Raw genomic sequence first — 13,535 nt, 5'->3', positions numbered from 1 at the left:
TATTTTCTTAATTGACACTGGACTGGCCCAATCATGTCTTTAAACCTCTCCCCCTTTGGGCTTAGTGCCATCATTAAACAGCATCTACAACAAAAAGTGTGCCGAAAAGGAATAATATTAAATTGCAGGTCAGAAAAATACTTGTAACGCGAACTTTTTACACCCTTTTAGCACTTTGCTGGCTGCTCAGAGTAACTCAGTCTTGTCTCTCCCTCTCCTCTCTTGCTGTGAGCAGGCAGGCAGGAGAGAGTTACTATGGTTACGCAAATCGGCATTGCCAGGTCATTTTATCATGAGCCTATGAAAATGTAAGCCTATGTGAATTTCAACAAAAACATCTTTGTAACACAGATGTTGTCATGCCTCTTGAAATAAATGCAGATCTCTGTATGTCTGTGTATATATATATACGTATATATACATATATACCCCCTCAAATGTTTAAAGAAAGCTACACCTGTTATTGATTGTGGTGGGCTGGTCTGGGACAAAATGCCAGGGCCAACTTTTTGCTGCAGTCCACCCCTGGGGCAAACATATCCAACGAATAAACTGAAGAGCTGGGATTTGGGATTTTTTTTGGGGATTTTTCACTGAGGGTTTCATTGTTAAATAAGATAAATTGTATGTTTAAAAGGAATTATATCATACTTACAATAAAAACAAATTACCGTTTTAATTGTTAATAAAAGGATAACAATAATCTCTATTATGCAGTAGAGTCAGTAAAGGAATAACAGTGCATTATGTTGTGTCTAAGTGTACTATCTGATCAATAAAGTGGAGGTTTTAGATTTAATTATAGAAACACCCAAGGAAGTAAAATGTACTGACAGTATTGTGTTAGTATGTACCCTGCCAAGTGAATGTGATGTGCTGATTTGTACTATAAACACTGTAAATGGTCAAAACCATTTTCAAATAAATATTTCTGATTGAATTTTAGAGTGAACTACATATACTTACAGTGCATGTATATAGGTTTTCTGGTAATCACTGTACCATTCAGAAAATGCAGTGTAGTCAAACAGGGTAACAATAAACTGGGATGTATAAAGTGACTTAGACTGGTCAAAACTATCTGAAATATTCAATGGACTCTTTTGCTCTGGATTTAAGTGTTTATTTCAGTGCATTTATGTGCTTTCCACGTGCTGCTAAAGCACCAACATGTCATGGTGCGTTGCAATTAAAAAAAAAAGAAGTAGACAGTGGGAGGCTCAATGTCATGTTTACTATAACCAGCCAATGGTGTCCACTGGCCGCATCTCAGTGACATCATAGAGAACATAAGCCGCAGCCCATAAGAGTCAGTTCATGTATTTAAATAAAGTGACATCACAAACAGCATTACATCTCTACTCCAAAAGCCCCTCCCTTCAGCATTACTGAACAGTACATATCAAAAATGACTTTTTCTCAACTTTAACTAAACGTGGAATTTATTATTATTATTATTATTATTATTTTATTTTTTATACAAACATGAAAATCTAAAGTTAGCTGACAATATGGAAAGTAGACTCAATTTGATTTTGACTGGAGGACCTCGTGGGAAAGCCAATAAAATCAGGTTAAAATTAACTATCAGGAAGTGGCTGACAGTAGAGATGCAAACTTGCTTCTTTTAGAGAGGTGCTGCTGATGGGAACTTCAGTAGCTTTCAGGGTTTTGTTGAAGCACCACCCATCCTCTATGCATTTTTTTTTTAAAAAAAAGCACTAAAAGAATGGAATATGGTCAATATGGTCTTTGATTTGCAGCTGTTCATATGATAGTGGGGTTTGTGGTCAGTGTCAGCAGGAGTAAATGTGTTTGGAGTTAATATGTTTTCAGGATTCTACTAAAATATGCATAAACTTCAAGCAGAAATTCAAAGTTTGTGAACAATATTTCACATTAATGTCCATCAGTGTGTTTCCACGGTCCCTCTCTGTTCAGTTGTAACAGCTTGTATTTGTGCTCTGTTCTCATGCCGAGAATTATCAAGGGAGGAGGCATGTGCTTGAAAACTGACATGGAGGTCACAAAGGTCACCCCCCCCCCCCAGACACAGGAGGTCGCCACCAGTGCCAGTTAAAAATCACAAACAAACAAAAAGAAAAAAAAAAGAAACTGTCAACAAAATGAAAACAGTGTATTCATAGAAAACTATGTACAACCAATGGAGCGGCAAAAAAAAACACTGACTTGTGTTTTTGTCATTAAAAGGTCATCACACAACCTTTTGATCCCCTTCTGTACAATGTGACTCATTACAACAGTACAAATTCATCAGGTTATGTCTCCTGCCCAATGAGAGGACAAATAGCTTGTGACAGCCTGTGAGTTGTATCTTGTCACTGACATGAAGTCACCCTCCCCCCTGCACCTGATATAAGAGCAAGATGTCCCGAGGTACTCAGAGTACTCTATTCACAAAAGGATGCACATAGCCTAGAAGTTAAAAAAGACAAGCTCCTTAGGAAAGACAGTAAGTGCCTACACATGTATTTCAAACCATCCATAATCGATTCCAGAAGAAGAAAAATAGATAAAAGTCAGGATTCTCAGTGTGTTTTTCTTGAAAAGCAGAACTAATGTCCTGTCATTTCTACGGGAGAAAACTCATCCACCCACCCCTACCCCAACCCCAACAGCCATCCCACCACCAAATCCAAGTTTGTTACAGCTCAGTCATTTTTTAATTTGTTTATTTTTTATTTCATTACACCCAAGGCAGAATAAAAGTTACTAAAACTCAAGACTTTTACAGTTACAGTGACAAAAACAGTTTAAGAGACCCACAATTTAAATTGGACTGCAAAATAAAAAATAAAAAACAATCTTTTTTCTATTTTTGTAAAATGCCCAGGCATTCTCCAATATTACAAATACTGGTATACTTTTACAGTAAACAAGAAAAATGTAATATATATTCATGTATATTTATATATTTACTAAAACCCCGTCACCAAAAAAAGAAGAAAAAAAAAAACAAAAAAAAAACAACCCAATATACACATTGCCACTACGGCATTCAGAGAAACTTTAGAAGCAAACCTGGAAAAAAAAATACTCGTTTGTTTAAAACACACATACACACAAATATTACCCTTGTACTTGTTTCAATACTGTAAACTTATTTTAAGACAGAGTGCACTAAATTCTTTTTTAGTTTCTGCATTTCCTGATTTTTGTTGAGTCTCTTCCTTGACTATTTGTGTGGCTTTTGTCCACTCCTGAAATTTTCTGTTGTGGGACAGATTCTTGTCCTCATGAATGGAATTTGATATATATCTATATATAGGTTTGTGCCTTTATATGTACATATGCATACATATATACACACACAGACACACTGATATTGTGCTGGGTACTCCTAAACCTAAACTCAGCATTGTTTCATTTGTACTGATTTATATAGTTCTGTTGAAATGTCAAATTTCAAGTTTAAGATAACACAATTTTACATTTTTTTCTTGTTCAATTTGATCCTTCATAAAACGTGTTGCATTTGTCTGAGACATTAAATAGGAAGATCATTATTCAAGGCACACTCATATCAAATTGAATGGCAGTACAAAAACTGTCACAAATAAATATAATTTTTCTCAATATTTTTCAGTTTATAGTGCCAGCATTGGGAAAGCCTAGCCTAATAACCCTGGGCACTTCAGCGTCAGGAGATCCCAAGCTCTAGACCCTATAGTACCTTTTTTGTCCAGCTCTGTGTGTGTGTGTGTGTGTGTGTGTGTGTGTGTGTGTGTGTGTGTGTTGGACGGAAAAATCATAAAATGCGGGTCTGTTGTTCAGAGCTCTGAATTTATACATTGACAGCATCCAAATCTGATCTGATTTCAAAAGAAAAAAAGTGCCACTCTAAAGGTGGGTGGGGCCTAATGAAAACAGGGATTATGATATTTACAGGGTTCCCACATATTTTCAATTGACAACCTTTCCAGACTTTTCCATGATGTTTCAAGAACCCATAATAAAGTTGTTGTTTTTTTTACTTGCCTCACTTGTCTGGTGTTTTTCAAACATATCAGATTTGAACCTTATTCAAACATAATGTTAGCAAACTGGCATAAGTGGAGGGAGAGAGGAACCCAGGGCAAAGATGATGAAACGTACAAGATGGTAAACAAAACAAACTATGTTAAGTTAATGTTACATTGTGTGGAGGTAGTATATCCACAAAAGATTATTGTAACATTTTCATTATACACAATGAAATTCCATAACTTTTCCAATGACTACTTTAATGCCTTTTTCAATGACTGGAAAACATAATTGTGAAATTCCATGACTTTTCTAGGTTTTCCATAACCGTGGGAACCCTGGATTTAAAAGAAGGAAGGGGCATGGAATGAACTGATGCTGCTTTTCTAACTATTAGTCCTACTACTTCAGCACACACTGATATATATATATATATTTCCTCTTCCACATAAAACTGTCCCACAACTGATAGTGAAACTTTGAGGGATCCCTATTCCTGTTGAGGTGACTTCAGGAATCAGATGATACAATTATAGAATCACTATAACAATACAATTTAAATTTACTGTATCACTTTTGAACAAATTGTAAGATATTTTAGCCCGAAAAATGCATAGGGATGTTGATTATTATAAATCTCAACAATAAAATCTGAGAATTATAAATTTTCCTCAGAAATCTAGTTCTGCGTCTGCTATGTATGCATATACATTTAACCCTCTCTAAACTAAATGATGTGATCATTTTAATTCAAATATAAACAAGTCTTATCACTTTGAAATGAAGATAAAGTTTGGGCATGAGCTTGGTAGGGGGAACCAACACATTCTCATTCCAACCTTGTCACATATCGACATATGGTCACGGACTTTCCACATCGACATATGACATGCAAGGTACCGTGGGTGCATTGGTTGTTGACTTTCTGGGATGTCAGGTCAAATTCATGCCTGTTACATGCATTGTCTGTTTTTAAAATACACTTCCATTTTCACAGGAAATGAACAGTTTGCATACAGTCTCTTTCAAAATGAACGCACTACGTCGGTACAACACCTGAAATTAATGTTGTTGTTTTTTTTAAACAACAAATGCACATGGTTACATTAAGCCAACACACACGTGGTTGGGTTTAGGAAAAAGGAACATGGTTTGGCTTTTCAATCTTACAGGAAGTGAACACCGGCCTCCTGGGTGAAAGTCAGTGGTTGTTGGACCCATCTACCACACCTACCACCTGCCCTACTTGGACTTCTGCTGCCTTAACTTTCATTGCTGTCCTGCCACATTTTCCCCGACTCCACCAGGCACCATTTAACAATAACAGCGACCAGCCGCATATCATGCCAATGTGAAATGATGGCTTTTTTAGTCTGTGTCTGACACCAGAAGTCACTGACCAAGCGCCGGTATTTGACAACTTCAGAGTGAGACTGGGTTGGGGGGGACAGAGGGCAGCACAGGATGCTGTAGAGGACACAACTGTCCCTAATTATTTAAACCTGATAAAATGGAAAAGCTTCTGGAGGCAAAGGAATTAATGGGTAAATCAAAAAAGCAGTACAGTTTACCCTGAGATGCCCCTGTGCTAACTCTTTCTCATTCTTCTATTTATCTTTACGTATACTCATATTGCATGGCTTCATGCTCAGTTTACTCCAAATAAATAATATAGCCTAGATCATATGGCTGCATGCAAAAATATAATACATGGAAGTATGAATGTAGGTAAGATGGGGATGGGGGACAGTAAATGAGGGATGGTTGTCGTAGCGTAGTCAGGGCTTGGTACAAACCAGTCAGCAGCTGCCTTATCTAAAATCTGTTTCTTCTGACTGGAATGATGGATTCAGGAGGAGACAGGGTTTTTGAACCTTGGGATCCTCCTAGATTTTAGATTTACTGTCAAATATGACGCTCAGTGCTACATATTCAATTATATTGACATGTTTTAAACTTAGTTCATGCTACAATGCCAAAGGATTGTTGTCCGCGTATCATCATCACACAAAATAGACTAATTCTAGCATTCTCAGTTTCAAATTGAAGATTGAATTCAGCTTCTCTTCAAGAAATCACACATTTAGCTTAATATACAATTTCCTACAAGCAGCGGCCAAAAAAGATTACTTAAAATGGACTTTTGCCTTCTAAAAAAAACTCTCAGGATATCATGTGGGTTTTTTTAAAAAAAAAACAGCTTAAAAGTATGTAAAGTAAAACAAATTTTAAAAAAAAAAGCCTAAATAATAATGTACCTGCACATGCCAAAATACAAAATACAATAAATAGAGAAATTATTGCACAGTTAAAGGCTCCACATATGTCATAACTCAACTGGCTGATTGTTTAAAAAGGAACCCCAAATGAGGCAGTTGAGACAGCTTCAATTGGTGTTAGGATCAATGTTTTCACTTTTTTTCCTCAGTTGGCAGTTTCTTAAAAACACTAATATAACCCAAAATTAACATTTCAGAAAAAGAGTATCCAGCTACCCCGTTTTGTTTATTTTTTAAGTCAAAGTGTGTTGCAGAGTTTGGGAACAGAGAACCTGGTTTAGGTTCTCTCTGCTTGTTCAATTTTGACCTCACTGGTCATCAAATGTTCTCCATGCCACTTTTTCATGTGTTTCTCCAGAGTGCTGTACACGCTGAAGGGCATTTGGCAAATGTCACAGCGGTAGACCTCCTTACCAAGCTGGCCATGTGTCTTCATGTGGCGCGTGAGCTTGGAGCTCTGGGCGCAGGCATAGTTGCACAGCTCACACTTGTAGGGCCTCTCACCAGTGTGACTGCGCCGGTGCACTGTCAGGTTGCTACAGTTCTTGAACACCTTGCCGCAGTATTCACAGGTGTCACACCTTCTGCCATCCTTGGAGCTAGGCCGACCTGGGCCTCCACCCAGATGAGGCGTGCTGCCTCCACTCGCGGTGCCGCTGCGGCCTGACAGGCCTCCATCCAGCAGGTCACCCGGAGGTGTTGAGAACCTTAGGCTGCCATTCTCGGATGAGTGCTCAGAGGAGGTTGCGAAGGGAGATTGTCTGGAGTCAGTGAAGCCTAGGAAAGGGTCTTTGATGAAGTGGCGGGACGCAGCATAGCCCACCAACCACTGAGAGTATACATTCTCAGAGGGAATGTGGGGTGCTGGGGGAATGTCCAAGTCCTTTTCAATCTTGATGCGTTTATTTGAGGAGTTGGATAGGCTGGGGCTGGTGATAGGGGTTGGCTTACGGGGAAACAGGCCTGAGAAAGAGTCGCCGGAGCCACAGTTCCGGCCGTTAATGGTTGTCCTCTCTTCCTGCTGGTGGTGGTCCATCTCCCCAGCCACTGAATCCTCATCACCAGTGTCCCGCTGGCCATCCGAGCCCCTCTTGGAGAAGGGCATCCTTTTACGATTGTCAACTATCAAATTATTGTACTGCTGTATAGAGTTGAGCCCCCCACCTTCAACCATCTTCTCAAGAGTTATTGACGACTTCTCCTCTGAGGGTGGTTTAGAACCATTTTCCCTGTTACGGTAGAACTCAGACTCCATGCTGAAGTTGGATTCTGGTCGACTCTCATTCTCCAGTTCCTCTTCTTCCTCCTCTTCATCTTCCTCCTCATTGCCTTCCCCCTGGAAGTCCCCATCACGATTCTTCATGCCCTCACCTGTGCCATCACTGGTGCCTGGCTCTGGGGAGCTTGTGGTGGACAGTCCGTCATCTGAGCGCCCTGTCAGGGATCCAGCCTTGTGCATGTGGGTCTTCATGTGGCGCTTCAGCTTACTTGCCTGAGAGCAAGCATGGTCACACAGCTGGCACTTGTATGGTTTTTCTCCAGTATGGCTGCGCCGATGCACCACCAAGTTGCTCTGGAACTTAAAGGTTTTACCGCAGAACTCACAGGATTTGACCTTATTCTGTGTCTGAGGAGGGGTGGTGCTGTTTGGTGGCATCGGCGGTAAGGGAGGGGTACTCAGAAAGGGTGATTTTGGACCGGGCTGGAAGGGGTTGGGGTTAAGCAGTCGGTGCATAGGATTGGCCCTGCTGGGTGACAGTGGTGGTGTGGTGCTGTTGTTGTTCCCTGCCAACTCACGCAACCGCCTGGAGAAGTCCATTGACTGGGACTCCATGGCCATGGGCGTTAGCCGCATCACTCTCTCAAAGGCACTCGGGTGCTGTGAGATGAGGCCCATTTCCTCTGCGCTAAGACGTTCCAGCCGATGGGGGTCAAGGTGGTGACGGGGAGGCGGGCTGACAAATGGAGGTGTGTTGGGGAGGCGGTTTTCCATAAAGCCTGGGGGAGGCTCCCGGAGCAGGGGGCCCGCCATCCTCAGCAGGTGGAAGGGGTTGTTGTCCCCGAGAAAGTTGGTGAGGGGGGACTGTGGGATGGAGTCATTGCCCATAGGTGGAGGCATAGTGATGCGTGGGGTGAGGGCTGTGCTGGAGGGGTTGGACTCCAGGTATATGCGAATGCCGTGGGTGTTCTGGGCATGCTGCAGCAGGAACCAGGCGCTGGGGAAGGGCTGCTTACATGAGGTACATATATAACTGGAAGGCTCATCCCTGCCACCTGCAACACACAGAGAGGGAAATACATGATATATTTCAGCTGACAACCGACTCATTTTACTACTCTCTTAAAACTTTAGTCGGCAATGAAAAAGCTCATCTAAAAATGACAAGCATTCTCAAGTCCAAACTGACACATGAATTCCTTTTTAAAGATTATTAGGTCAAAGTAAAATCTACGTAATTCCTGAATCAAATGAATCATCAACAATGCTACTTTTAAAATAACAGCTTATTTGCAGTGTGTTAACTTTTCTTGGCCAAAAAGCAGTGAGATACGCATGTATGCTTTACAGTTGGATATTCTGTCTAATACTCCTTGGCCTATCATGTTGTCACATAAATACTACATACTTATCACACTTTTGACAAATGCAAAAGCTGGGAACCCCTCCAAGCAAAAAGTCTGAAATGTTTGCAGAGTTAGAGATGCCAAACACATATTGGTGAAGACCAGGGCCGGACTGGTTTTCCTGGTGGACTGGCCTGGCCTGGCCTGCTAAATGGCCCTCAGGCTGTAGAACAGGCCTGGACTGCACATAGGGAAAACCGGGACTATTCCCGAAGCACTGGCCTGTGATTGGTCTGCTTGTCATTTTTTTCCCAACAGGCAGGCCAGATCAGAGCAATCACAGCAGCGCAGTGATGCGAGGAGAGGGGTGAGGTGTGTGAGGTTGAGTCACTTGTCAGTTGTGAAAAGACAAGATGTGATTGGTTTGTTTCGGTTTACACCGCCCCAACAGTTCTACGTTGTAAACACAGCCAGCCAGATGCTTCTGCAAGTAAGTTACCTAAAAAACACTGGTTCTTCTCAGCATGAGATCCGGGGACCCCCAAGGGTCCTTAAGGCCAGATAAATGATTGATAAATGGACCCTATAGTACATTTGGTAAGGCTCCATTTGTACGTTCTCAGAGAGAGTTAAATTGACACTGAGGATTGGACTTTTACAATTACAGTATAGAAATGTAGGCCCTTGAAATTCAAAAGTTTGAAAACCACTGACCTACTAGCCACATTTTCACTACTTTTGAGATGATTTATTTGTGCAACAAATGGGATATGATCATTTCATTATCCTATATGAATACAAGGGCAAATCAAGTAAGAAATTCACTGTTATACTGTATAAAGTATAAACTATAGTCTATGCAAAACAACTATAATTCTATGTTTGCTATGTAAAGGTGGAGGTGATGTTGGTACCAGTCCTGCTGATGCGTCAGAAGGAGAGGCCAGTGCAGGGCAATTGGCAGAAGGTACAGAAAAATGTCTGCAGTAGGGCATGTCATTGGTGGTACATAAGAATGAGTTATTTGCATATTCCTTGGGATTACATTACAAGAATGCTATTTATTCGTTTTTAGCTAGAGCTAGAGCATTCATTCTTTTTGCAACAGAAAGCTAAGACTTCCATCTTTCCAACCATCACAAATGAATGCTCTAGCTCTTGTAGTTTTTTATTTTAGAAAAATTTTAAAAGGGATCATGAAAACAATAACCCCAAGCAGCAGCCCGCAGGACCTCTGTTTTCAGAGGGTTAACGACAGCAAATGCATTTTCACTCAATAATGAGGTGGAATTACAGAGAAAGACAGGTAACCCAATACTTAAAGTTGCTTTTGATAAGATATTGGGAGACCAAGCCTTGCTCTCTTTTTTTTTTACCTTTATTAACTAATAAATGAAATTACTTTTATGTATTACACACAGGTTTTCACTATTCAGAAGGGACTTGTTACCACCACAGCACAACCAAACAGGCTGAGGAGCACTCCTAGAGGAATTATATGCAGACACCCCCTCCACACACACACACTCACGCCCACAGATAACGGTAATTGTGCTCTTGTTCTTGCTCTCGTATTTATTAAATGAAAGCTTGTTGTCTTGACCTAGTACACTAATTTCAGATACTCAGTGAAACATATGCTAATTGTTTTACTTATTTGTGTGTGTATATGTGTACATGGTTGTGGCTATTTCTGGCAGCCACACACACACACACAAACGCATGCATGCACACATAAATACAGAAATGTATGCTGTAAACAAACACTGTTTTCATTGTGTTTGTAGATCTGTTTCTGACAGAATGCACTACTGTGGGAAAAAAATGTAATTCTGTTGAGGCACACATCTAAGTTGTCACTTTTCTTTCCTTAGGTGCCTGCCTGGAAATGCATGCTTGAAAAAATACACTGATATTTAGTGCATAATACAAAATACAAATCAAATCAATTAATCATGCAGTTATTCAGGATGTATGCACTTTAATTAAATCCCACATGTTTGAATTCTTAAACACCTTCCAACCATGTTTAACAAGATCATTTTGTTTAAATATACGTGAAAAGCCCAATAAATGATCTATTAAACAATAATAACCAATCAGTAATATTTCATCTATTTTTCAAAAATCTGCAGAAAAAAACCCAACCATTAATAATTCAAAGCGCAGTAATTCATTTTTTTTTCTGACTCTGACTCTGTGTGTGTGTGTGTGTGTGTGTGTGTGTGTGTGTGTGTGTGTGTGTTTGTTAAGAAGGACAGGCGAGAGGCAGAACAGCTGTTCACCTCCAAAGTCCTTTTGAGCCTTTTGACTTAATTATAGTGGACAACACATTCACACGTGCACCCTCACACACACACACACACACACACACACACACAGACAGTGTAAATAATAGCTCCCCATGCCTCAGCTTTGGTCTGCACCTTCCTCTCTCCATGCTTTCACACACACACACACACACACACACACACAAACAAGCTGTTTTAATGCTGAATCTTGAGTCCCTGAATACATCCACCCTCGTTCCCTCTCTGTTTGCTCCACCCATTGATCCATAAGTAAAAACTGGGGGGGGGGGCATTGGGGCCGAACAAATAAGAGCAGAGGGGTCTGTGTGAGTATGAGAGTAAGATTTAGATAATGTGTGTTTCTGCACTGAAAAGCCATTTCTCTCCAGCCACAGTGGAAGGAGCAGGTCGTGGTTTTGGTTTGGAGGGAAGTGTGTGTGTGTGTGTGTGTGTGTGTGTGTGTAGGCCTCTATGGGTGTGTATGTTTGTGTGTGTGTGCACCCTCCCAGGGGAAGGGAGTCCAACGCAGATGGCAAATAAAGTATGCAGCCCGAGGCGAGCACATTATGCTAATTCTAATGTCAGCTGTACTTTAATATACGACTCTATTTAATCACCCCATTATTTCCTATTTCCATATGAAAAAACGGGGGGGGGGGGGGGGGGCTGCTCATCACTTGATTTGGTAGAATGAACAGACCCATGTTTTATGGAGTGCTGCGTGTGTGTGTGTGTGTGTGTGTGTGTGTGTGTGTGTGTGTTGGGGGGTAACAAATGAGAAAACACACTCCCTCCTTAGCATCCACATTCTGCATAGTTATTTTCTTCCTCGCTCTCCTCTCTCTGTTTGTGTTTTACAAGCACACGTGCACAGTTTGAATCATGACCTATTGTATGTGTATTTATAGTAAGTCTGTAGCTTTGTGTGAGTGTGTGTCTGTGTGTGAGAGGGTTGAGGCCCTTCCTGTAAAGGTTATACCAGTTCACTATGTGTTCCTCACGTCTAGCTCTCTCTCTTCAGAGATATCAGTGATTTCCCTTACAGACATACAGTAATTCGGTAATTTGTGGGCGGCTGTGGCTCAGAAGTAGAGCGGGTCGTCCACCAATCGAAAGATCAGCGGTTCGATCCCGGGCTCCTCCAGGCTGCATGTCAAAGTATCCTTGAGCAAGATACTGAACCCCAAATTGCTCCCGATGGCTGTTCCATCGGTGTGTGAGTGTGTTAAAACTGAGTAGCAGGTGGCACCTTGTATGGTAGCCTCTGCCACCAGTGTATGAATGTGTGTGAATGGGTGAATGTGACTCGTAGTGTAAAAAGCGCTTTGAGTGGTCACTAGATGACTAGAAAGGCGCTATACAAATGCAGGTCCATTTACCATTTAATTCCAACGAGTGGAAACAAATTACTAGTAAACATTTTTACCTGCTAACAGGTAACATCTTTTGTGTTCTGTAAAAATCCTGTCCTCACTCAACTCTGCCAGTCAAAGTCGACTTGTCTGAAACTAATTTGTCAAATAAATTAAGTTTAGCGTGATGTGATGTACACTGTAAACCCCAATTCACTCACTTAACTAATAATGTTTTTGGAAACTACTTGCACTCACAGTCAGCATACACAATACTGTAACATAAAAGTTTTGAGTACACCAGGCACAAAATAAATGTGTCGCATGACCCTTGTCTGACAGAATTTTATGTCAGTTTACAGAATGTTTTGCTGTTGTTAACCTTTTAAATTCATTGTCATATCAACAGAAAAACAATGAGTACACATTTTATTTTTATATAATTGTACTTTGAATAGAACTACATGCGTGTCCACATGACCATAGCTGTCCATGAACATTTGATGCTGAAAGTATGTCAGAGCTTGACTAGTTTAATCTGACACATAATAGCAATGATGGCTTAATGAAAGAGGGAAAAGCATAAAAAAGAGAACCTGGAGCTGCACCCAAAAAGAAGGGAGGAAAAGGGAAACACCTCAGCATCCAGACCTCTGACGCTGACACCGGTAAGGAATATACCTAGTAAAGCCTAGTAAAATTAATATTTTATTCAAATCAGTTTTTCAGCATTGGTGAATGTTACATTTTCATGTTCAGACTGTAATTGGTCATCATTAGCTGTTACTTAAGCAGACTGATTATCTAACTTATAAATAATGACACACTGCACTCCCCTACCTACAAAACTTTACATTTTTAATAATTCAAAGTATTCTATCAGTATCGATATTGGTGATTCTGGCCCTGCATTACTTGGTATCATATTGAAACCAAATTTTGTGGTGTTGCCCAACCCAACTTGTCATAGCAGATAAAGCACAGGTGAAAATCATAACAGTAGTGATGGCTTGTTGCCCCAGAACACCATGCTGCTAAGACATCACAATAAAGGTTATGACTAA

At 40.6% G+C, this 13,535-nt stretch overlaps 1 protein-coding gene across 1 annotated transcript in view; it reads right to left on the bottom strand.

The window, feature by feature from the left end:
- Positions 1-2,679: 2,679 nt before the first annotated feature.
- The window catches only part of bcl11ba (BCL11 transcription factor B a), a 78,361-nt gene continuing 67,505 nt past the window's right edge, over positions 2,680-13,535 (bottom strand). Inside the window, exon 3 of the mRNA XM_033641798.2 lies at positions 2,680-8,537. Coding sequence (XP_033497689.1) covers positions 6,541-8,537 — 1,997 coding nt within the window. The 3' untranslated portion in view covers positions 2,680-6,540. The remainder of the gene's footprint in view (positions 8,538-13,535) is intronic.

This window comes from Epinephelus lanceolatus, chromosome 15, assembly GCF_041903045.1.
Source record: "Epinephelus lanceolatus isolate andai-2023 chromosome 15, ASM4190304v1, whole genome shotgun sequence".
Taxonomy (NCBI): Eukaryota; Metazoa; Chordata; class Actinopteri; order Perciformes; family Serranidae; genus Epinephelus; species Epinephelus lanceolatus.
The sequence above is the reverse complement of the archived record's forward strand: the minus strand, read 5'-3'. Positions and strand labels throughout refer to the sequence as shown.